Genomic DNA, 27,381 nt, shown 5'->3' with positions numbered 1-27,381 from the left:
ACTTATGGCCTTTAGAGGAATTCTAATGATTCCTATTGGCAAGGCAAATCTGAAATTAGTTTATTCTCTTGGCTCATACAGAAATGATGACATACCTAAAAATACTGCATGCATAGCAGATTTGTAGTTACTACCTACAAGGATCTCAATCCTGCAGTGTGCTGAGAGCTTCTTCTGAAGTGATGATCGTCATTTTCTCCCACTGACTGTTTTAGCAGCTTTGCGCAGGCACTGACAGATTACCAGGAAGACAGAAGGCATCCCGGACCATGCAGAATGTGCAGTGTAGGAGCAAAAATCTTCACGTTTTCTAGTTTATAACCAATCCCCTAAGCATATTGTCCAAATATATCACTCTACAGGCTGTTAATCTTTTAATAAGTTTTCTTTATATGGAAAATCTGCCTGAAATAAAGGCTGAACTACAATGTGGCTTCAGTAGGTACGCAGGGCTCATTTTAAATGGAACAAAGTAATCCAATTAAACTAATCTGTTTTACAAGTTAAAATGATACGAAGCACATTAATTGATCCTTATAGGCTGCTGCTATTTGAGCCTTCTCTCCGTTTGTGCAGCATTTGGAACCGCTTTGCACATTTGTATCCTCTAACAGCAGAGAGCTGAAGTCCTCCAGTTCAGAAGAATTATGGGCAAGAGAAACATATAACTGTTATGTGTTAGATTAATTTGCAGAACACTTGGCATTATTATTGCCAAGTAGTCAAATTGTTCCAAGTTGTTCCGGAAGGTTGTTATTAATAGTATGTTTTCTGAGGAAAGTTCTGTCTACTTTTGGAACTGCATTTCTGTTGCCAAGGAAACTCCTTGAAGCACAGCATTCTAGGAGCACACTGCTGCTTTTGTTTGCCAGTATCCTATTCATATCATCTAAGTAAGCACTTTACATACTTCAGCCTCCAGTTTCAAATGTTTAAGTTTTTATGTATCTATATTACTGCATTAAATATACTTTGTGTTTCTTTTTAAACTCAGGTGCTCTGGTAAGATTATTTTAACAGTCGCATTAAAGGACAAGGTTGGCTTTTTTTTTTGGTTTGGGTTCCCCCCCCAAGTTTGCAATAAATTAGTTTTAATTTGAATAATAGCTCCATAGGTTATAGCACTAGTCCTTAAGTGTTAATTATCTTTTCACTCTGAAATTAATGTACTCATTTCCTACTGACTCCTCTACACCATTATTGAAGTGCTGAGGAAAACATGTCATTGAGTTCTGAGCCAGAACTGTTGTTGTGATTAATCCTGGTCACATGGCCAATCTCTGCCAAAAGATCACTGAAAAAAGGTGACAAAGACAGTGATTTCCTGTCAGCAAAGAGTACGACAGGGCTGTCTAGAAGTGATGCAAATGAGGGAAACTTTCACCACGGTTTGTTTGATCCACTCAGGGCCACAGCACACAGAGCCAGAGAGAAAGGCACAATGGAGCAGCAGCACACCCAGAGGAGAAAATGAACTGCACCTTCCGAGGAGGGGTAGCTTCCAGTAGGGAAACAAAAACTGCTGGGAGATTTTTTCCCCCTCAACTTTTTCTGAAAGGTATCCTTAGCTTTTGATGTGCACTTTCACGTTATTTAATACAGTGAGCCGCTTCCCTTTGATAAAAGAGTTTAGCAGTTAACCAGTTCAAAAGCCATGTCAACTAAATGTTTTCAAAATCTTTGCACTACTACATTAGGGTCTTTTTCCATCTGTCATGGTCATCGTTGTGGAAGACTTACTAGTGCAAGGCTTACGGCAAATGCAGTTTGTATTACAAGCGATCTATGGTGTTTTTAATCAGACAGAAAAATATAATTTCTTTTATTTGATATTTAAAAACATTTAGTTAATTTTATTCTGAACATACTAACAATTTTAACAATCATACTGTACTTATTTAAATGGGGTTTTAATCTAACACAATTAAGTTTTGCAATTAATCTTCTGAGGAAAATGAAAAGAATTATCATTAACTTTTCTGCCTAGTATACTAATTTCTAATCTCCACAGTTCCAGTAAATACTGATTTGCTTCATTTTTGAACATTCAAGGTACAGAATTACTCAAGTTCCCACTAAAGGGCTAATTAGCAGAGTTTAAATTCTTTGGGTTTGATCCTCCAGAAACAGCATATGAATACAGCTGAAGTCAATGCAAGTTCTGTGTACTCAGAGCTTATGAGATCAGGCTCACATGCACTAGATTAAAATGAAATAAACATGATACATTTGGCATTAAACTAAGCTATTACAGCAGTACAAAGAAGCGAGAGTCCAAAAACATGGAAACGCTCCTTTTAGTGTTTTCTTAGTTAACAGATAAAGTATTAGAGGACAAATAAACTGTCAGCAATTCATTCTGTGATTGCCATTTAATCAAAGACTAGTTGATTTTCAAAATCATTAACTAGTTTAAGACTGTAAAGCTGAAATAATTTAGGGCTATGGGGGAGCATAGTGAGGAAGAATAGTTTTCTCTTTTTGTAAATCTTTGCACTAAAATCTAGGAAATATAGAGGAAGTAATCCATACATATTCAGAGTTTAAAAAATCTGGCTGTGCTGCTTCTATTATATTAAGGGCAAAATAAAATCTAGTTAAAGAGATATAATAAGGATCCTAATAAAAAACTATGAACCTCCTGGAATATTACAAAACAAAATTAAGCTAAGAGTTGACTTAAATCTATGTTAAATCTGAAAATAGAGTACTGGGAAAATACTCTATCCATGAAAATACATTTTATTTTCCCATATGCAATTTTAGCATTTATATATTATGTTATGCTGCTTTAACGTATGCTTTTCCCTTCCGATTTACCTGTTTTATCATTGCTCCTTCCTATTCATTGACTCCTTGGGGGCAACTATTACTGTTGGTAATAGTGATACCACAGCAGGTTCCCTGGCATAGGCAGCTTGCTGAGCTGGCTCAGAGGTGAAATTACTTGTCAGCTCGATAACTGAGAAGGGGGATCTGTGGGTTTAGGAGAATCCACCAAAATGCAGACAGTGCAATTAGCAGGTTCACATTTGAAGCTGTAACTGATAAAGAATGACTGAAGCAAGATCTGTGTTTTCATAACACCCTACATCATTGAGGAATTCTGATAATAATAGCTGCCTGAAATTCCCTTTACAGATTTCTTTCCCTACAGACCAGAATGGCTGTGCTCACTGTGAAGTGTAGGCAGTGCTCCTGCCCCTTAGCTGCAAGCACTAGACCATCCACGACTCTGTATGAGAGTCACCAAATAAAAAGGGTGTCACCATTGAACAGAAGAGAGGTTTACTAGGCTAGGTTTATAAAAATATTAATACTGTTTTTGAGGGCATGATTTATTGTTATGCGAATCCATGAAATAAAGAAGCATAAAGACCTAGTGATTTATCTGATCTCTCCTTTGCTAGTGCAGGATTGTTCCCTCAATTACATTTGCTAATGTTTTCTTTTGTCTCCTTTTAAATGTCTGAAATTACGGGTCTTTCAACACTTGTTGTTGTTGTTGTGGTGAAATGCTAATAGTTATGCTATATATATATATATATATTCTAGCATATATATATATGCTAGAAATAATGTTATGCACTCAACCCTTTTACACTACCAACAAATACTCCTCCTGCTTTACGGACACTCCTTAGTCATCTCTTAACCAAACTCCACATTTCTAGTTATGTCTTTCCATTAATCCTCAATAATCCCTAGTGCTTTCACTAGGAAGGTGCATGCAGAGAATATTCGGTGCGGGAGGGCAGGCAGTCTGTTTCTACCCTTCTGCAAGTGGTTTTGCAGTGACCAGACAGGTACTTTAGAGACGGGGGCTCTTATAATTAGCAGGTGCCCTCCTTGTGGAAACTGCAGAGCAAATAAGGTGCCTGTGCTTTGGAAGCAGTGCTGGTTTGTCTGTGCTTCACACACTAAAGACTCGGCTACTCTCTCTGGCACAAACTTTCTCCTTTCAGAAGTGTCATGTCTATCATAATACAGAATTTCACAATATTAAGAGGCTATCACTTCCCATTTTGAATATAAAATATTCCTCATTTTGCTACCATACTGTACTGCAAACTAATTCTTAAGTTATTGACCTCTTTTATTCTTCTCACCATACATTATTATACCAGCCTTACCATCTGTAATTACACTTAATGGTTACATTTGGATATCAGAAAGGAAAATATCCTAAATAGCACCTAAAATACCTGGGCAGGCTGCTTAAGCTTTGCTCCTTTTCATATTGATGTACAGATTGTTTCCTTTGTTTGCTTGTTTGTTTGTTTTGGGTTGGGTTTTTTTTTTGTTGTTGGGTTTTTGTTTGTTTGTTTGTTTGTTTTAGTATAGGACTAAAACCAGTGGTTATATGGTCTTATATGGACAGGCATTACCAAAACACCTTATTTTAGATTTACTAGAAACTTTTTACCCATTTCTGACATTGCTTATTTCCGCCCCTAGCCAGGGCCATGACCGCTAACGTATCATTAAGCCTGACCAAGTATTTAGAAAGTTAGGAAAAAGACATTAGCAAAAATAAGAAGTTGTTGTCAAAGCAAGAAATGGAGGGCACTGAATTAAACTCACTTGCAGCCTAAAGTAGTTTGGACCAGGACCCTATTTCCATTTATAAACATATTTTAACTCATGTGACAACCCTTTCTCACTGGGTATTTTAAATAAAAGGGCTAAAATTAGAAGGAATAAAATGCAAGAAGGCCATCAAGAAATTAGGATGCCAAAGCAAGAAAAAAAAAAATTATATTTAAGAAATTATCAAATCATGCAATCATAGAGGAAAGAAAACAACTTCTATTTGACCTTGAATGTACCATTTATTCAATAAGAAATAAAAAAAAAAAGCTAGAGGGTAGTTGTTTCTTGCCATTATACTGTTGCTGATTCCATGGTTAGTTATTAATTTTATTTTTTATGATTCACAATCTGCTCTTTGAAATATGCCATATGCTCAAAGCAATTCAAGGATGACAACTGTCAGAATTACTCCAATAAAAATTGCCTAAATGAGGAAGATTTACTGCAGCCTGATATTTCTGTAAAAGGCCCTCCTTTCCTTCCCCCACCACCCCTCAGACCCGTAGACTACAGCTTCTCAGACACACAGTGAAGCCTGAATCAATTTTAGGATCAAATCAAACATTTTGGGGAACTTCTTAAAAGTCTTGTCTATCTAAAAGAAGTGATAAAGCTTCTGGGCTAACGCTGCTATGACAAATAAGAGAAGCCGTGTGTGTGCGCATATGTATATATATACGCGCATACGCGTATGTGTGAGTGTGTGCACCCGTTAGGTGAAGACCCTGTGATCAATATGCAAGTTCAAAATCATTTTGCTGAAATCACAAGCAAGTGTGATGACTTAACATGACAATGTCTGCTTTATGTATAACTAATAAAAACTAAATTGGAAGAGTCCTGTATCCTGGCAGCAGCAAACCAAAATCAAGGCAAATTTCTTTCTTCCCAGAAGAGGTCTGAAAGGTGGATAAAAATCCAGCTGAAAGCTCCAATCAAAACACATTTTGTTAAATGCTACCATTTCATTTTTTCCTTCATTTTGTTTCAGTCTATTTATTAATGCAGTTTCATTTATTTCTATTCATCTTGAAGACAAATCTTTGTCCTTCTATAGAATTACACCAAATAGAATGTGATAAAGGGAACTTTCTTGCAATTATGATGTCGGTGCAGCCTGTCAGCGCACAGGGGATGGAAATGAGGTTGGGGACAGGGAAGGGAATTCTAATAGACACCATGATATATACAATGAACGCAGCGATATCCTGTGAGAGAAAGACTTGTCAAGCTAATCAGATCTTCTATAGCTAGGTAAAGGCAGTAACGGTAGCACTAACCTTGTAAAGATGCTGCTGCTGCTCCTCTGACATCATCAGGTCATGGCTGTCCATCACGATGGATTCCATGTCAATCAGCCAATCCCAGAGCTCCTGGTATTCTGAATCAAAGTCCAAAAGGCTGTAGATAAGGAACAAAATGTATTATGCATAAATACTGTGTAGTTGTTAAAATCTTGTATTAGAATAATATATTCTTGAAAACTCATGATGTTTCTAGTTATATTTCTAAAGAGACATTCTGTATTTATACAGAGTGGATGAAAATGAAAACTGGAATCCAATTTAAGCCAGGGCCATGACCTAAATTCAGCGGCTGATGCCAAATCCTGACAACTGTTGGCATACTGCATTTGCTTCAAAAATTTTGAAATAGAAATCCCCCCTAGATGTTACTGTTTAATCATTTTTTAAAGTGCTGACTTTATATTGAACAAACTTTGGAACAATCATATTGATATAATTGATATGAAAATATTATTTTCATCAAAAAATGACTTGATCCATTCGGCCATCCCTCTGCTGTCTATCTGCCTATCTCTGTAAATATCCTACATTTATTTTCATGGATGAGTAGCTAGCATTTCAACTTAACGCCTTAAGATAGGCTTGAGTGAATATGGTAAGCCAGTGAGAACTAAGGCCAGATACAGTATTAGACAGGTGTTCCCTACAGACATGTAAGAAACAAAGGTAAGGACAGGAAGTCAAAACAATGAATCCTTGAATAGCCAGCAATCATTAAAATTCAAAGGAGGATCACTACGGTTTTCAACAAAATAAATCATTAGAATAAGGAGCTTAAAAGGATTAATGTGATTCTCTATTGAAAGCCTAGTGAATAAGTAAAGCAGAGATTCTTCTAAAACACTGTGATACAATGCAGAATGTACACGCTGAAAAACTGCACATTCGTCAAAAAGATACCCCTTGAAAAGGGATCTTCAAATGTGCAAAATTGGAACTAACAAAGCCTTGTCAGTAGTATCAGAAACCCCCCATATTGATCAAACAATAGTGCAAGTTCCACTAAGGCTAATTTCTCCAATTATTAACAACATTTTTAGCAACCCCATTAAAAAATTACCAGTATTTCAACAGAGAAACAATAAACAAAACACGTTTTTAATGTTATTAATACTATCACAGTTTCAGTTGTTATTAACTAGAGTACCATACGCATGGTAATTTTGAAAGCTTATAGATAAAGTTGTGACAAGGAGAACTGTCTTTCTGCAAGAAAGCAAGAGAAGAAAGAGAGAAGAAAGCCGTTGCCTTCTGTGGTATTATTTTCAATGACAACAAAGAAGTCTTGTATAATGCACAAGTGTTGATTCCTGCTCCTGAAGTAACTCTCTAGTTTAATCCACTGTACTTAGTACACTTTTACTCAATAATTTATGAGGCACACTTACTTAAAATTGCCTGCTGCCCTGAGAAGGTAAGCGATGATGATACTATAAAGAAAAGCAAGCATAAAAGGGCAAGTTACTATTGTTGAAATATAATAGTTTCACTTGGAGTTCAGGGCTTTTCTCCTGTTTCAGGAGGTATTTGACTAAGATATAATTTTGAAACTAACATAAAACTAAACTCCATTTTGAATGGTATATTTGCAGTGATACTGAATCTTTATCCTTTCCTCAGAAAGCAGTATAACTACTTTGTATCTTCAGTATCTACTGCTCCTTTTTTCCCTCCCATCTTATCCAAATATTATCCAGAGTCATAAAACTGACAGGCAGTTATTAAAACATATGCTTTATAATATAAAAGGCGAGATTTAATCTCATATAAATTGGTACAGATTCAGTTGGACTTGGACAGTTTGTACCAGTGAAAAATCTAAAACTAAGATATGAAGATGATGGGAAACAAAGCCTACATCCAACGTTCATGACCTGCTGCTGCCGGAATAGGGTGGGATGCCTTTGGAAACTGCACCAGGAAGTGCAGTGGGATTTTACTGTAATAGGCAGAAGATGTGCTGGAACCAAACGTCTGCTTTGTGCTTATAGAACCACATCTTAGTTACAGTCTAAACCGAACCATCTATTGGTGTAATAGAATTAATCAATCCTTTAAATACACACAAAAGCACTTTTCCCTAATCTTTACAAAACCCACTTAAGCACTAGGAAGCAGCTGAACACTATGATTTCTAGCTAAACTTCTAAACAGGAACTCAACCCAAAACAGTGGGAGAAACAGGAGTAAAGGGAAAAAGCCCAGGAAGGGATACAAGATGTAATGGGGATTTTTTTTTTCCCCAATAGTTTACATACTGTGCCTATTCTTTTTTTGTTTGTTTGTTTGTTTTCTGCTGTAATATAAAGTAATCTGGGAGGATTTTTAAGCAAAGTATCTATGGCAGTGATTTGCCTGAGCCTGAAGATAGTGAAGTCAGCCTGTAAAGCATCATCAGTATTTTCTTTTAAATTTGACTGCAATATTTTTAAAAGTTCTAAAATAACTTTGATACTAAAAAAAAAAAGCAAACAGCTTTGTTTTTAAAATTAATGCCTCACATCTAAATAGGTGGATCTAATGATTACTATTAAATTACTGTTTGGAAGAGGATGTAAGTTACTAAGCTGCTAAAAATATATTCAGAATATCCAGCAGTTGTAGGATCAGTGGCAGGTTAAGATTAAAATGTACCTGTCAGTATTTCTGCAGTATATTGAATGTTTCTTTTTTAGTCCAAATCTATTTTTTTCTGGGCTTAGCAGATCTGTTTTTCATATTGCCACAGGCAGAATCAGGGAAACCATAACTTCTGAAATACTCATGTGTGCTACAGATGCAAGAACCATTGAGAAGATCTAATTTTGGTTGATTATCCAAATTCACTAATAGCTAAAAAAAGAATAAATTAGGTCATTTGTTTATTGCAAAAAATATTCCTCCGTTTAAAGTACCTAAGCATTACCAACAAGGATTCTATAACATTAGTTAACGGGCAGGTAACTACAGCTTCCTTAATACAGGTTTGTTGGTTAATAAGCTAAAACCATTAGCTACATAGTAACTAAAATGACATTAAGAGGTATATTTTATTTTGGTAAACAGGGAATCAGATATGCAGAGTTGCATGTCTAATCCCTTGAACCCTAAACATATTTCTTAAAATGTGGACATCAATTTATTATTTTGAATGAAAATTCATGAGCACCTTTCTCATGAGAAAACCCGTTCGTCTGCGGCATTAATAAATAAAAAGGAGTGTGAAGCTATTTCCATCAGCTTTTTTCCCCATGTTTAACACACACTTCCAGTCTGTATTATTTCTTTGATGGCATAACTCACATGGTGTTTAGAAGTACTGTAAACACACTGGTATGCTTACCAAAAAAATTCAGCCAGACAAAAAGTTCTTCCAAGTTTCTATGTCATCTTTTCTTGGAGCTCCTTCCCATACACGTTTTTATTAGGGGGATATAGGAGAAATCAGAGTTCTGACCTTAGCAGCATTAAAATGGCCTTATACCCTGTGCATGCTTGAAGCCCCCTCTAATGCATTTATCTCAAAGCTCATCCACAAAGGCCCAATGGTAGGTGATGACAGGATCCCAGGATCTGGCCTTCATGTTGTGCAATGGTGCTGTAAATATCATTTCGATATCTCCCAATAGCACCTGTATAAATTCCTCCTCAGTTTTGAGGGGACGCAATATCTCCAGCCAGATCAACTATAACATTTTGCAGCTGCTCTGAACTAGTCTTGGTTAACTCTTGCTGCCTGGCTAGCTGCTGTTCCTCTGCAGTGGATATTAATTCTCTTCTCATTCATTGTCACATTAGGCATTTCCATGCAGATACATGTAAACCCTCTCTATCGCTGTTGTAAAAGGATTGCTGTTCTGCAGGAAATCTGTTCTTCACAAACCCGCTAGCATCACCCTATTCTGCAGATACTACTGTACATATCTCAGTTTCGCTATTCCTGCAGTAAGCCACCTCCTAAGTCTCTCCCCCCACTATATAAACAATTCTCCATCTGTAACAACTCTTGTTCTCCCTGTAGACACTCTTGTTGCTCCTAGGTCAAACTTCCCAAGAGTTAATGGATAGATACCTTAATTTTCCCAGTTATGAAAATGGCCTCTTCTCTGTAGGAGATCTCAGTCTCTAGCTACTGTGGAATTTCTGTCCACAGTTCTTATGCAGTAGGGAAATGTTGTATCAACTGCATTTTCAAATAGCTGAAAGGCATTTACATTGTCTTCAATACAATAGCTCAGACTGGTTCAACTGGAAGTTTTCCATCTGAATTTAGCCCACCCTAGTTTCTAAAATGGCTGAATACAGGGTATTGTATTTGTCTCCCTCTGGTCTTTGGGCCCCTTAAGCCACCATTGAGCCTCAAAGGCTGGGATGGCCATATGGGCCCAGAAAGGTGGCCACAGCACAGAAAAGGTAGGGAACACTAGTAGATTACCTTTCCCAGTAATAAGCATGTAATTATGAGGGCAAACAAGCGTATTTAAGAACCTATTTGCTTTACACATATGGTATGTAGAGTTACAAACTGGATTTTCCCATGAGGTTTATAAAGCTTTATATCCCCTATCCTCAATAAAATCAAATGTCTGTTGATGTCTTACTGTCTCATGTCCCACACAAAATTCCAACCTTAAGTCTTGCTCGCATTCAACTGTGGCTGCAAGATTAGAATCTGTTTTTGAACATGTAGCCCCCAGTGCACATTTAGATACATATACACACCAATTCTGAACAAATTATTTTTATGGTCGTACTAGCTGCACTGGCATGTTTGAGAATTTGACAGATTTCTGCATATGCAATCAAGATCTCAGTAATCCTACATAATTAGCCCACATCAACTTTTCTAAAACAGTCATCTTTCCGTATAATAAGAGGGGATGTTTACAAGGCTCGTTTATCTTTACAGTCATTAATTTAATAAAACTGTGTTACCAAGAACTCAACATTGAGTTAACAGTTGGAAAAGGAAGTTCTGGAGAAAAAGAACTCATGAAACCTTGGTCAGTGACTTTCCTTGCACAGGAAACTGTAGACAAAAGCTCTACTGTATTTACTCATTACAAGAAAACTTCTATCAGCATAAGCGTGTACCCAATGACCACTAGTTGGCTCCTTTGAACTGCTTTTGCCCCACACTATTATGAACTCACAGGTATGTTCTTATGTTCATTTAGGGGAGCTAGCAGTTGGAAGACAGAGTTTTCAAAATACCTTCAAGAAAAAGTCTTAAACCAGAACTACAAGTTTTCTTTGTTGTGAAAAAGGGAAGGGCAGCAAGATTTCATTTTAGCATGGGCCAGTGATTAATTTGTCCAATATTCTTTGCTCAAACTATTTAGAAAGAGTGCTTTTATATATACACTTCCATATATATGTGTATGTGGGTATGTGTGTTTCCATTTATTAAAAAACAGACTGAGAAGACCAAGTCAAGGGAAAACAGTTACAATGAAAGCTTTCTAGAAATACAGAACTGGGATTTTTGAACTGGTGAACTGTAAGTGAATGGCTTCACATTCATATTTCCTAGTCACCAATAGAATAATTATTATAGAAAATTGTCTTGCAGAGATATTAATATATTATAAAGATGCTTCTTTGGAAGATGCTAAGAAACAAAAAGATATGAAGCCATTGGAGGACAAAAGCCTGATGCTAAAGGACACATTACATTTTTAAAAATCAAAATAATGGATTGCTATTAGATAATGTTAGTTAGACCTATAAACAAACCATGATTTGTAGAAATTATCCAGAATCCACTAGTTTTTGCATTCATATAGGGAAACCTCCCCCCAAACCAACATAGAGAGAGTTTTCCCCTGCCTTTTGGACTAGGAGGAAAAATCCTGGTTAACTAGAAGTAAGAAAAAGTATATCATGTAAAAAAAAAATACAGATCAGTGAGAATAAAACAACAAAAAGAATAGTTCCCTACCCATTACTTCCCACTGTGTGAACTTTTGACATATCAGCAAACTCTTCCTTTCGCTTGCTACTACTGTTGTACTGCTCACTGTACAGCTTTAAGGACATCTGTTCAACAGCATCTCTTTGTGCTTCCAGATAGCATAGCTGAACCTCAGCCTAGAAAAAGAAAACAAAGAGGAAAAAAAAAAAACAACAGAACTTTTTTAAAAAACATTCAGAAAGAATGCATTTAAAACAAATACTTTTGGACTTCAACTTTAACCAAATGATTCACACCATCATTTGTCTCCTTACACGATAGTAAAAAAGGCTGAACCATTAAGTCAGAGAAAAGTACAGTGTATTCCCAAATGCTAGAACTGAACTATTTAGGTTTCTGTCAGAGAATGTCCTATATATTCCATGAGATGTATATCCAATCAAATGCTGCATAAAAAATGTCTGGACATGAGTGAAAAAGATATTAGAAATCATGCACTATGACAGAACAAGTAGATACACAAAATTACATTTCTTACAGGCTTAAAGACTGATATTGTTAACGCACTGCCTGTGCTTCATAATTAATGAAAGCTGTATTGCCATAGGTATTTTTGTTTTAAATAGTAAATGTAAATAAAACCAAGCAAATTGGCATTATTCACATTCTGCTTTCCCATATCTGGTGTCCACTGATTACTCAGCAATTCTAATTGCAAGGAAAAAGGCAATGAATGAGATGTGCTGTTTCCCATCAGACTCTGTGCCTGACCAGAAGAATGTTGAATAATATTTGGCATCATAACCTATTGAATAGACACTTTATTTATTGCAGCTGTGGTGATCAGTTTGATTCTGGGGCTCAGAGAACCAGATGATCCAAAGATGAAATCTGCTGTTTGCCACACTTGCCCCTAGGAACATGACAAAGAACAGAGGGTCGACTAAGTTCAAAAGCTCTTTGGGACCAATATGCTATTGTTTTCTTTTAATATGCTTCACTGAAAGAAAAATGCATTACAAATTTTGATAACGCTTCAAAAACTGCTACTTTTGTGTAACTACATACTCATATTTCCATTAGGAGGGGAACGCCTGCTTAACTATTTGGTGCTATGGCAAGTAAATGCAACACGCATGGAGAAAGTTTCGTATAAGGACTCTCTTGCATTTTCTACTGTGGGAGGCAGGGAAGTGAAGAGGTTGCTTGGCTGCTGACAGCACGACAGAGTGACCAATCTGTGGAACTAGGGCAGGTGTAAAGAAAAAGCAGTGAAAGGGGTAGGGAGAAGAAGGGAAATCTGAAAAACCTAGGAAAAATGCAGGCAAGTCAAGGGAAATAAGCACTGCAGAACATAAGTAGGGAAAGTCTGAAGGCAGGTTGCAATGCCTTTATAAGCTTGTGGTAATAACAGTTACTTATATTTGCTTATGCCTTGCCTTGGTGCAATTTTTGCTGAGTAATAATGTAGCTGATTTTCAAATTTCATTTCCTTTTAAAATTTCTCTTTCAAACATTTACAGCTTTCTCTCTCAGTTGCTTCTCACAGTGAGATCTGTTATGTTTGGCAGTAAAACCCAATATGTTTTCGAGAAATTAAAAACAAAACAAAACAAAACAAAACAAAAAAAAACCAAAAAATACTAGCTATTTTCCAGGGACATAGAAGATAAAAATTCCAAGTATACCATGTAGGTCTTTTAGTGTGTACATAAATGGCGTACAAGGCTTTCATACCTACAGAGTTACCAGTGAAGAACCGTTACCTTAATACGAGACTAACTAGTTGTGACTGTCCAGTTAGAGTAAAACGTTAAGGTTTGAGAGAGCTATAGAACATGCTCTTTCAGAAACTATAATTAAAACTGCTGTTTATATAACTCAGAAATTAACAAAAGCAGCAAATAAACAAACATCATCACCTTCCTATTCCCCTTCCACCCCCAAGTACATTCTCCTTTAAGCTGATGAACAATCCCCTTCCACAGTATACAGGGGTTCCTGATCAAACTTCTTTTTTGGAAGGATTCTTCACCAGTAAGGACAATCTTCCAGCTGAATATTTTGTATTGTCCACATAAGGCTATGAATTTGTTCTTTCAATTTCTTCTCACCAGAAAGCAGTTACTCACTGGTTGTTTTTATTTTAGTTACATTTGACATGATGCTTTCAGTCTAAAGTCCTGTTGTGAGTGACCAGTAACTTTCTAAAACAAATAAATTATCAATTAAAATCTTCCGTGATTGTTTTAAGCCTAGAGGTGAAATCTTACGGAAAGCCTTAAGCAAATAATTTCCCTGATTTTCAGGATGGGTTTGGAAATCAAGATAAGTAATTCTTGCTTTTTTGCTATTGGTTTTGGGCATTTTTGGGGGGTTTTGGGATTTTTTTTGACTGCTTTTAAAATTATGTATCCAACCCTCTCCTCCCCACCTACTGCCCCAGTACTCCAAAAAGACGGAATCCTTACATAGCCTAAACTCTGAAACCTCACACACGTGAATTAAAACTCAGCTCTGAACTATGTGAACACATGCTATTCCTCAAATAGCACAACTATCCCAATACTTGAGATACATTGCCATTTTCTAATTGCCCTCTCCATAATTTCCTCTATATTTTGAATTAACAAACAGGAAAAATAAAGAAAGCACCTTTTCACAGATCCTTCAATCTCTGTTTACTTGCAAAAATATTTGTAATTAGGCAAATCAAATGTATATGGCAAATGGAGAAGAAAAAGCAGGATGAAATAGAATATATGGAGAGGGATGAATGAGTATCCACTATTTTTCCTCACAGCTATAAGGCCCTCTTGTACTGAGGATTATGAACTCCAACATCATACTCTACGAATCCTGAATACAAGCAATCATGTCCCAGTTCTTGTACCTCAGAAATATGATCCCTCTATAAATCAACTATTTTGTTTTAAAACCCAATTTCTATCTTCAACTATTGCAAATACTTACAGTAACTCAAACTCAGGCACCGCAGAGTTTCAGATGGATCTCTCTGATTTCTTTTCTGTATGAATTCATCTATCTCACTGTTGTACTTAAGCATTTTTTTTGTCCCTGCTCTACTGATATCAACTGCAAATCCAAAGAGGCTTTGAAGACCTCGAGTAGGTATTGATCAGTTTAAGTCTCAAAAACCTACATTCTGCAGAAGCTGAACTAAGAGGCACAAGGCACAATCTAGAAAACAGCACACAACACAGATATGCAATAAATCAACTGCAGGTTTTTTCCAACCATCTTTAGTGATAATGAAGGACTAGTTTTGCAGTATTCTTGTAGAAAAGGGAGCAACTTTATTAAGTGCTAATCAAATATAGAAAAGCTACTTGCCTTACCTTCTAGATTATTTTTAGTGTGCATTTTCAGAGCGCCCTACATATGCTTTCTTGTTACTTAACGCAAGTATAAGAATGTAATCTCTATCACAAACACACCTCTATGGACATGGATATCTAGCAAATCCTGAGAAAGTCTACTGAGATATGCATCATCCCAAATATATGTAATAGAAATTGCGTGGGAAGCAATCATTCATTTACTCTTAGTGCCTGTCTTAGAAATGGAATTCAGTTTATTCTTTTCTTCAGCGGATGTAACAAGTCAGAATCAATGAAAAATCGAACATGGAAAAAAAATGTCAAGGAGTGATACTCAGCCGTTGTTTTCTACTTCATGGTCCTCTTCTAAGTGACAATTTTTGCAGTAAAAACACAATAAAGATGCTGGTGGTGGTCTGGTTACACCCTTGTACAGACTTTCTAAAAGTCACTGTCCTACCAGGATGGACTGAGTTTACAATATTCCACTGTAAATTAAACCGAGATATTTCCAATAATCACATGACAAAATGCTCTCATTTTCCTGAGCCTGGAGGATCCAATCTCTGAACAAGACTATGAAAAAACAGTAGTCTGGGGAAAAAACAGTGAAAAAATTCTATACTACTGCCAAATATTCAGTTCTAGGGATCGATTAATAATGGTAAATATTTTCAAGGCTATTGTCAGAAAGCTCATTTTCCAGACAGCAAGACCTAATAAATAAACTGAGGGAGCCCGGGGTACAGAACCTGTTCCTGAAGACTGGCTTTGCATGACAACATAGAATGTCCTTTACTATACAGATCACTATATAACATGAAGGGGTAATCAGTGACAATACAAATCAATGAATATACATCGTATTTCTTGTTAGACCTACATGTTAGAATGACCTTATTCTGAAGTGGAGAAAGACAAGACAATGGATAATAGCTGTTACCGTGGGAGGAAGGAGATTGAAAGGTTATATTGTATACAGGGTGTCAAATGAGAGACTCAAAATTTACACCAATGTAAATTGGAGATGAGAACTCAGCACCAGTGTTGTTCTGCTGTAAAACTTTTTATATTGGAATGAACTAGAATAAATACCATTGAATTGGTGTTGAAAGTGTTTTCAGACATTGTTTCCTAGGGAGCACAAGTCTTTTGTTATGAACTATGTTACTATAAGCAAACTATTCTGTGTTTTAAATACAGAAGTTATAATACATTTAGTTGAACTTCTTGAAAGTATACTTCTTGCAGTACCTTTTCTCAACAGTGCTGTAGAAAAGCTATACCACTGCCACACTAGACTGTAATTACTATAGAATTACATATGAAATACAGAGTTCAGTTCCTCTGCCACAAGTTGAACTTAAGCTGGATAGAAACATTGTCTCTTAAAGCACAAATTCCGGTTTCCACCAAACAAGGAGGTGTTCCGACAGCATTATGCAGAATATAGGCTTAGAAGGCTCACCTATATGTATAACTGCGAACTCAGCTGCACCATTTGAAAAGGATACACATCCCAGCTTGCTATTCTTTATATATTTGTAACTGGACAATTTCTTAAGAGGTAAAAATGGGAGTCATTCCTTACCAGAACTAAGTTCATCGCAGTAGCATTCATGTGGTCATATCTGTGCCTTCAGGCATTTTTTGTTGTTTTCTGTCACAAAATTCTGTCTATTTCTCCACATTATAAAGTTGTGGAGAAAGCTTTATTACAGAACGTGAAACAGACCCTGGCTCTCTCACAGATGCAGCTACTGAATAAAATTATGTTGCGGAGTACATGGCTCAAAATATCTTCCAAGGAGATGTAGCTTACTGAGAGTTCTTTGGCAGGCAAGAGTTTGACCAAAGACTCTATACAGACAGGCTTGATCATCCTCCACTCCATCCCCACAGCCAGCCAACAGATCTTCTGTTGCTGAAAACACTTGGGTAGAAGCAGTACTTCCAAGAAGTCACCCTGGCATTTCAAATGGCATTGTATAACAAAATCATAGAATCATTTAGGTTGGAAAAGACCTTGAAGATCATCAAGTCCACCATCTGGCTGTGTTAGGACTTCAGTGACTTCTTGGAAGTACTGCCTCTACCCTAAGTATAGGCATTTGGTTTTGTTCCTGAAGCAGGATGGTAACTCTTATCTTCTGTTGTTTTTCTTTTCTCTTTTTTCTGCCCTCCCTCTGCATAATTAAAACAGGGACCTTGCTGCAGCTGACTTCTTAGTCTGTTACCTTTCCTGCTTTTGGCTCCCCTGCCTCTTCTATCCCTCATCTTGCACACTCTCTTCAGGACTGAATCAGATTAAAAAATAATCCTATATCATAAAATGTGTTTACTGAGAGCTGAACATTTGATAGTCCTATTACAAAGGACACGCTATGTTTTGATCATGCAGGAAATTAATTCTGTTAATCACGGCATGCTTGTTACCAGTTAAAATCTTAGCAAAGTGTTTTTATCATCATAAATCTCAGAAATGCTTTTATATTGGTAATAACCTTATCACTTTGTTTTTTCAGTGTACTAAAACCATCACAACAATGTGATACCTCCACATAGAATGAGCAAAATTACAAGGCAGCAACATTCTTGCTTATCAAGTCAAGGTACTTAAACTCATCATAGAGTTTAAGTAACAGCAGTAACAGCACAGTGAATTTTAAGCCTGTCCACAGAAGCCATAAAATGAAATTTTAGATAGAGTAGGGCTGTGTTACCACAAGACAGAACTTCAGGCAGTTCCCAGAAATAGCGGGGGTGGGGGTGGGGTGGGGGGGAATCCAGTAAATAACAGTGATACCTTTTTGCAGGACTACCCTTGGCTTTAAGAAATACATAGGTTTTTTGCTGTTTCGTTATAAAGATTGGGAACATGACCCGTGACTTCAGGACTGTGGAGTGCAGATGCAATCAGTAGTGTGGCCTCAGCGGCATTGTCTGACCAAATCCATGGAGGTGTCCTGATCATGCTCTTAATTTAAAATCTGGACCTCTGGTGTCTAATTCCTGACTGTCCCCTTGCCTTTGGTTCTGTTCAGTCTAACATCAAATACAACACAAGAGCATGGCATGCCCTGTGCATCAAACAGATCTCAGCTACGTACCCAGAGAAGTTCCCTATATCACAAATACCAAAAAGCACTGAAGAAAAGTATGAAAAGATTAACCTCTCCAGACACTTCCAAGACCGTGAATAGTTTCTGACAATAGCATCCCAAAATTGTGAGGTGAAAAAAAGTTCTTGTACGAATGGGAATTGAACAGCGGCCAGTATCTTTTGCTCCTTTTCTTGTCTTAGAAGTCTGCGCCTCCAGCCTGCACAAGAGTGACAGGAAGGACACAAGAGTTTGTAAAAATTGGGGGCCAGATGGAGAACAGGCTTGCTCTGACAACAGAAAGGGCTGGGATGACAGAGCGGTACTTGCTAAAACCAGGCAGAGTATACAAATTAACAAGGATGCAGATCCAGCCGAACCCATCAACATAATGGTTAGAGTGCATTTCATCAAAACTGCCACGTGCCTTCCAGCTCCTTCAGCAACACCGCTTCACATGCCACAGGAACTGTAAGCCCGAACAGTCCCATTCTTACAAACCCAGAAGAATTTGTTGTATTAAAGTAGCAATTCATCGACACAACTTTTGCTTTCGTTTCTTTCCTGTTCAGCAGAGAAAACAGTTTGTTATAGGAGGTCAGAACACAGATATGCTGTACACAAACACAAGTTTGAATACCTTCCCAGGCCAGCCTCAAGATCCCCAAGTAGTCAGGAAGAGGAAAGATTAGTCAGACACAGAAAGTCTTTCCTCAATGTGCTAAAATTGTAAACTTAATCTTACTTAATTAAAACCTCCACTATTTGCACAGTTCTGATTGTTCCTAACATTCCCTCTGTTTGCACTTTTAGAGCAATGAAGTGGCTTAGAAAGAGATTGTTAAAGAGTCTGCCTGACATCTAAAGCACTGGTATTTCTAAAAGTCATGCTCCTCTAAAAGGCTTGTGTACCAAACCACACGGAGAGGTAGCGCGCCCAACTCGATCTGTAGGGCTGGGCATTCAAAATGGCCATGCCCTAAAGGTTAAAGCTGCCAATATTCAGAATTCAGGACAGCACATGCGTGCAAGAGAAATTCCAGAGTGATGGTGCACATTCCTCCGCTCCCTCCTCTGCAGCAGACTGACACGTACATTTCTGTTTAAAAATAATGAGGAAAGGTAGATCTTGCAAAACCAATGCCTCCTAGGGAAAACTACCCAACACATCCCAGTAAGGCATGACCGAGCTAACATAAAAACAAGGCTTTTTCCTTGGAAATTTTGCTCAGAGATCTACTTTGTGTGTATTTTGCAGAGGTCTCTTTTCTCACTGTTGGGAGCTGTATGGCCTTACAGTGAAGTGAAACCTGATGATTTACTTGTAGAAAGCGGCTTCCAAGTTATCTGAATTTATTATACTGAAAAATCTCATTTGGAAGTAAATATAAGGTAATTAATTACTCCTTTAAACTTGCAGTGTATGAATCTGAAGTTACTTTGGTAATACACACTGACTTTTAATTAATTTTACCATACAGTAATAGTATTGCTGGTTTATGTTTTGTTGTCTTTTCATGGACAGAGATTTTTGTATAATTCTGTTATTTACGCTGAAAGGAACCTACATAAAACATAGAAATGACTAGTAAGATGATGCCGTATTACAGAAAAAATATTAAATCTTTATTACTACACAATTTGTGAGCATGTTACATAGCAATTATTTAAGTAGTGCATATAGTGTGATCTTTTTTTCCTGAGTAGCTCCATTTTAAACTTTCATATGCTTGATAAATGTTTCATATTTATTAACCTAATCATGACAAATATATATATACACTTAACAACTAGTTCCACAATTTCCTATACATACCAACCCAGAAAACTGCAGAAATTTTGAGGTAAAGTCTCCTTTTGATTCAATATTTTGAGTGGCTCAACAGTGTCAAACATTTTCAAGTCCAAACTCCTACACTGAGTGTACCTCACTGACCCTCACTGAATGCTTATTTGACTTGTTCTGAAATTGAAGGAGATTCTTTCCATTCCTAGAGAGTCTATTTGATATTGTATTACCCCTAGAGATGGGGATGTTTTCTTACTATACAACATAAGTGGTTTGGGTTTTTTTGTTTGTTTGTTTGTTTGTTTTTAAATTAAGATTACTTTTTCTCCTCTTATGGGGAGACATCATAATTTTTTCTTCAACAACTTTTTAGATATTGAACTACTAATGCTATAAAATTGTGCAGGTATGAACAGAGGACTCTGTCTCCACTGCAAGGTTAAGTTAGAACGGGCAGACTATGAAGGAGGATAAAAACTACATTACTCAATTTATTTAACAACAGTAGGGAAATGCAGGCTACGTATTTTTCTCTGTACATTAGTTTTCTTATCCGTATATGAGAGAGATATAGATGGTTTTTGATAAAATCAGGAACAGACAATTCAAAAAGAATTTTGAGGAAATTTTAAAAAATATTATTAGTAAAAATATTAGTAATTATTGGAGCAACAGCAAAATATATAGCTTACTATGTTGATTTACACAACTGCTTTGCCATTTATAAAAAGCAGGCACAGACTGCTGCTTCTTTGAGTTTATTTACAATTCTCAGATGAGGAGCCTTTTGAAGCACCTGACAACTACTGAAGTAGAGGGAACTGTAAAAAGATAACTGTTTTAAACATAAAATATTTGTATTGCTGAGAGGTCAGCTTTGCCGCTGCTGACTTCATTGCAATTTGCATACTATTAAAGCATTACCCATAATGTTTATAAAATTAAATTTTAAAGCTATCCTGTTAAAGATGTTTGCTGAATTGTAAGCACCTAGGACATTTGGGAAATTTGTTAACACTTTGGTAGTTATAGTTTTTTCTGCCTCACTTTGCTTTTTATTTAACACACACACACACACACACACACACTTACTATTTTCTTCTTCCATTTTACAACAATGAATCTCATTTTAATGCAAGCTGAGATACTTAAAAAAACCCAAGTATACTGCAACAGTACAGTAATGGAGATAACTACCCCTTTTATTCTTAATACATTTAAGTTTGTTAAAAATGTCACTAACTTATTTACTTTTTGCTGGGGGCTGAGGTCCAATTATACTCCTATAGACTAGAGGTGATGGTTATGATTTTCTACTTCACTCTAATACAGGCTTTCTCATTAAATCTCACAGCTCGGTAATCACAGTCATCACATTTATGTTTCAGTGCTGCATTCATGCTCACATTTTCTTCCCCTGGATTTCCAGCCTCCTTCCCCCACCCCCTCCCCCCAGATCTTTATTTACTCCCTGGCAGAAACCGCACAATTAAAGATGTATAATGTGCAGATTCAATCTTTGCTTCCTTTGCTCTGCCAGACTAGCACTTCACTCTGAAATACGCTTACTTTGGGAAGTACTGATATTAACCCAGCTACCGTAGTATGTGAACTACTGTTCCCCTTTGAAGTACGACAGAAAAGTTGTCCTTAGATGATAATGGAAAGGATGGAGTAAAGCAGGAACAACAAGAATTACTTTACATACTAATAACAACAATTTAGTTATCAAAACAGTACAGAACAAGCATGCCTTTATACCACTCTTTAAAAAATTTAGCTTCCTAGGGTTCTAATAGTCTTTTCCTATGGTTCAGGAATGCACAGTAGCACTCAGCCCAGTGCCTGTATCCTTATTTCAAAGAGAATCATTCAAACCAACATCCACCCTGTCAAGAATCTTGACTTTGAGCTGCTAATGCAGAATAAAAATCAATATAAATTTTGATCATTTGATGAATATTTACTTCTTTCTTTGGAGCCTGGGGATTTAGAATTGAAAACTGCTGAATCAAGTCATTTTATTTTTTTTGTGTTTGTGCCAACACCAATTTACTACCCTCCTGAAAGTTCCTGAAAAAGATGTCTCATGTGGCATACATGTTGGTTTTTCCTGTCAATCATAACTGTGTGCCAGTAGGGAACCATAAACATTTTCCTTTCATACTTCTAGTTCTCCAAAAAGGAATATTTTGATTACTTTCCTGGAAAAGGTAAACTTGTCTTACTTAGACATACTGTAGAATGCCTATGTCTATTTTTCTAGGATGGCTGCTGTGCCTAAATTGATACTATCTATTAAATATTTTCTTTTCAGTATGAGTTGCTTCATACAAAGAAACAGTTTACAATCACTGCAAACAAAGCTTAGTAACAAAAAACATGTAAAGATCTATATTGACATTATCACTTCCCCTGTATATTTTCCAAGAAACTGCATGAAAATTCTGACTACTATAATTTGCACCAAATGTTTGTGAAAATGATGATAGGAGACAAATAGATCCCACAAGCGAGCAATTAAGATGTGACTCTAGGTTGCATTTCATCTTAAAAAGAAATGTACCTTCAATCTTAATAAAATGAGCTTCTAAAAATTGTACATGTAAAGCTCCTATGTTTCCATAGTGACACGCGGGGGGGTAGGGGGGCGCAGGGGTTGCTTCTAATTTTGAAAGAGACCTAGATTGGTTTAACAAGAACTGTAAATGCAAGCAATTTTCATCTCGCAAAATTTTTTTATATATGACTCAGTGGCAGACGGGCTTTATCTTGAGCAATTTTGTTGGTCTCTTATAAATTAAATAAAAGTGGCAGCAGCTGTCTTTCAGAAGGCTGATATAGGCTTGTATAGTCATATGATATTATGTAGACAGATGTTTTAAATAAAATAAAATATTTAGATTGCTAGATACCTTGCTAGATACAAAGGCAATTATAGGATGTCTTTGTTAAATTAAATTTCTCATTCTTCTGAGAAGAAAAAAAGGGTATTGTCCTGGAAACTGTACCAACAGGAAATGATTCTACATCTAAAACAGCTGGAGACTGTAACTAATATAAATTTACATGAAAATAAAAATGCTGTATGCCTCTAGAGACATGCAGCAACATGCAGTAAAAACAGATGCGATATAAAATTATTTTTAAAAACCTCAGTTTATATATACATATAGCATATTAAGATACAATCCACTCATGTAGAGACACAGTTCAAGGGTAAGACAAAGTAACAGGACAATTAAAGCCCTAAAATATAACAAAAGTGACATCTCTATCCTAACAATAAAATTTTTTTTTCACGGCTGCTGCCTTTTCAGAAACATGTTAGGCACCTTACTTTAACAAGGGTTCTAATGTGATAACACTTTATTGCATTACCAAGACAAAATTTAGTGGAAACCTTTTATCTCAGCACTTTAAGGTAGATTTTGATTCACATCTATGTTACATGTGTCAAAGCTCCAAAAATAACTTTGAAAGAAAAGCCAATATCCAGCACTCAAATTCTTTAGATGCTGTATTTAGGAAAGCTTTCTACAGTGTAAAAGGGAATTTTGCCAGAGTAAAGACTGCACAATTGGGTCTTACGTGAACCCTTTAAAAAATATACCACACATTCTAGCCCATGGCTATCTAATGGGACTCAACCCATTTGCTCCTTCTATTTTTGCTGAAAATGCCACAGTACTACAGACTGCATTCTATGTACTTCTGTGTACTTGTAGTTGTTCTACTCTTTCCCAAGACTTGTTACAAACTTGTTACGACTCCAGGCCCAAACCTGCACAGCTGATTTGGCTAAAGCACCTAAGGTCTTCACTCACTTATAAAGCAAACATTCCAGGAGGACTACATATGCAAAAATATAATAATAAAAGGTTTACAGGTGTGCCTTTCAAATCTCCATTGATAAAAATCCATCCAAATTTGCATGGCTTCCTTCTTCCTAGTTCCCTAATAAAATGATACTGCAGAATCACTTGTTCAGGATGCTTTTCATATAATACTACTTTGTAATTCAAACAATGAATTAAACTTCTTTCTCTCATACCTAACAAAAAGACCCCAGGTAAATAAAACCAAACCAAGTATACTGAAAGTGCTATATTACAGCCCTTATCCAGCAGGAGAAATAAATGGTGTTAAAGATTCCTTTCAGAAAGCTTCAGGTTGGATTACTTTCATTTTTTCCAATAGCCTTAATTGGCTAAGTGCCTTTGGGCCAGCTAATGCCCAGAGAGACCTAAACTCAGTAATCTTGTAAATACAATGATTTCAACAGATTTTCATCAAAGACATGACCATTACACAAGATACCGCCTGTTTGGTGCTGTATTATCCCACATTTAGAATGTAGTTAAAATTGCCAAATTAATAAAAGATTTATTGTTACAATATTCTGTGCTACCAAGAGTTCAACTAACCGGAGACATTTGGCTATTTTTACTCAAGTTTAGACAGATATTTAAAATGATATGAACAAACGTTTTAATTTCACGAGGAAAACGATCCAGGTCCAAAGCAGACCGAGAATAGCAAAATCACCCCTCTCAAGACATAGAGGTTCAAAGACGATACAAGTGTGTAACAAACAATCATGTGACTGTACAATTGCATAATTTAATCTTTTTCCTTTAAGCAATATTAGGAAGTATAACTGAGATGACAATAACGTATCACAGATAATATAAATACCGGCTGCATCTTTTTAGTTTAACACCTGGCCTATGAAAATGTGGCTTTTCTGCAGTGAAAATAAGATGCAAATTGACTCAAGGAATCTGAAGTTCAATTACTACAAAAAATATCTGTGAAGGGAAAGCTGCACATTTCCAGTAACAATAAATACGACAATACTTTGTCGCCATAGAGTACAAGTAAAAAACATCACACTGTTCAAGAAGTTGAGTATTACTATGTAGGAATTCTGGGCATTCAGATTATGATAGACCTTAATCTGTTTCCAGAAGCAAAAAAAAAAAAGCGTGAGTTCTAAACCATCTAACAACCTCACAACATGACGTGGGACACAGGCTTCTTAGAAGTGAAAACAGCAACAAAAATGATTACACACTGATTAATCCAGACCCAAGAGAGGTCACATACTGATAACTCATATGTCAAGGGTCATTACAATATTTTAGAACAAATATTTTAAATGCAGTTTGGTAAAAGGTTTTTTCCTATTCTCACAAATTCCTTATACACATTGACTGATGCTGTGAAGATTTTTAGCTTTTGTCATAGCATTAATTAAAATGGAGGCATTAAGCCTGACTGTTACAATGGAATATTGCAGCTTTTATTAATAGGCACAGGCAATCTGTTATACAGAGAGTCAGCAGCCAGTGTAGTGGGATGGTCTAAGGCCTAAGCACATTTTTAGCAGGAAAATATATAGGAAAAGGTAAGAGATACTGATTATATAGCCACAGGCTAACCTTGTGCTCCACGTCCTCTTTGCTGAGCAGGGTTGAAAAACTGATTCTCTAGTGGCCTGTTTCCACAGAGGCCACGTAGGAATTATGCTTGGAGATACTTTTGCATTACATGCACGAACAAAATTTGGATCCTACCACAGAACCCTACACCCATTCTTCAACTGCGTGTCCAAAGCAACGAAAGTAAGCACGCCTTTTTTGGATCTTGATTTCATTATAACTGAACCATCACTGTCTTATTGGAGTAGGCTCAGATTAAAAGTTCAAGTCTTGGAGCTATCAGGAATAATTACCATAGAAAGTTGTATGGTAGCAGGACACTGCGGTCTTGTTTATGGAGCTTAGGTAGAATTTCCAATCAGCATGATTGCATCTATTTCTAGTGCTTTGTTAATCGCTTCCTGAAGCTGCTCATTAAAAGCTCCTATGTCAACACGTAATGCTGTGGTGGCTGAAACAGAGATTGGGAATACAATCACATCTCTTGGCTTGGCTGAGAAGTACACTGCAACATTGCACACTTTATCACAAATGCTACTTTCCCATTTGATAAAATGCCTTACCATGTCATGGAACAGTGGTCATTTATTTCAGAGGAACAAGCTGAATCTTCACCATTAAATGCTGGATGTGAGCAAACATCATTCTATTTTCGTCTCCCTCAACAATGGAATTGCAGTGAGACCCAAGTACAGCAATTTAACATCTCTCTTACAACAGTCACAGAAGTGATGACAGCCCTAGACAATAATCACTTGCCAATACCATAGTACTTACCTACCAACTGTGAAAGCTCTCACAGCCGTAGTCAATAATTGAACCGACCGATTCCACTGTGCTGCATGTGATTGGTGATATTATCCCTTTAAGTGTGTTATTTAAGTTTGCAATGCAGTTAATTGAAACCCTACTAGATGCAAATCAAAAGTTTCAGCCTTAATTGAGATATTTTGAAAATTGAACCCATTGCTTCAGGCAGGTGCTACATGAGATTCCATTAATATAGGTAATTAACATTAGCCTCTGCTTTAATTAACATGCACACTTTAATTAGTAAAGCATTAACCAACATTATAAAATCTGATCTTCATGCATCACAAAAACTGCAAAGTTATGACTATGTTATTTTTTTCCAAGACTGTAAATCATACAACATATCAATTCTTTTTTTCTTTAAATACATCAAGATATTTTAAAAAGAGAAATATACGTATAAAATGCACATCCTTGTTTAACTGAACACTGAAAATTGTGGGAAAGATTTCTTAAGAATATCTAAAATATCAAGAAAGCTCACATAATACTTTAAGACTTCTGTCTAAAATCTAGAAATATGTAATTATATATATATATGTATCTAAATAGTTGCTTTATAAATGAAAATAATTCAGTTGTAATAAGATCCACTGCTCACTGTTAATTTTATGGCAGAGTCCAAGACAGTATTTTCCAGAGCTGGTATTTTAAAAATAAATGTCTTGTCAACAGTACCAGCTTTGTTTCCCATCATGCTGCTCCCCAGAGTAAGCCAGCCTATGACTGCAAACACGTTTGCAAACATGACCTGAACATCTTCTTGAGTTTGCTCAGAGCCTTAAACAACATCCTCAAGAACTAGCCTGTTCCTTCACAACTTTTTGTCCTACTGTCACAAGGCCCACTGCTGAGCATCATCACCTCTGAGAATCAAGTCATTGGGTAGCTGTAGTGATATAACCGAGCTGGTTCAAGATCAGCCTTTCTGCACAGCGGGTCCCATGAACAGTTGTACAAGCTCTATAAGCGAGAGAACTTGAACAAGTGCAGTTACTCTCATGCTTTCAAGCCACGTACAGAAATATTTTTCTGATACAGACAAGGTCTTCATCACTCTGGGCTGTTTTATTTTGCGTCTGAAGTTAAAATTCTTATTC

The 27,381-nt window shown here is 36.5% G+C and overlaps 1 protein-coding gene across 3 annotated transcripts in view; it reads right to left on the bottom strand.

The window, feature by feature from the left end:
- AKAP6 (A-kinase anchoring protein 6) overlaps positions 1 to 27,381 on the bottom strand; it is a 237,120-nt gene that overhangs the window by 79,730 nt on the left and 130,009 nt on the right. For all 3 annotated transcript variants that reach the window (XM_075103332.1, XM_075103330.1, XM_075103331.1), the window contains exons 8-9: positions 11,821 to 11,969; positions 5,874 to 5,994 (exon numbers count right to left, since the gene is read on the bottom strand). In XM_075103332.1, the coding sequence (XP_074959433.1) occupies positions 5,874 to 5,994; positions 11,821 to 11,969 (270 nt within the window). The remainder of the gene's footprint in view (positions 1 to 5,873; positions 5,995 to 11,820; positions 11,970 to 27,381) is intronic.

The sequence above is a fragment of the Phalacrocorax aristotelis genome, chromosome 9 (genome assembly GCF_949628215.1).
Source record: "Phalacrocorax aristotelis chromosome 9, bGulAri2.1, whole genome shotgun sequence".
NCBI lineage: Eukaryota > Metazoa > Chordata > Aves > Suliformes > Phalacrocoracidae > Phalacrocorax > Phalacrocorax aristotelis.
The sequence above is the reverse complement of the archived record's forward strand: the minus strand, read 5'-3'. Positions and strand labels throughout refer to the sequence as shown.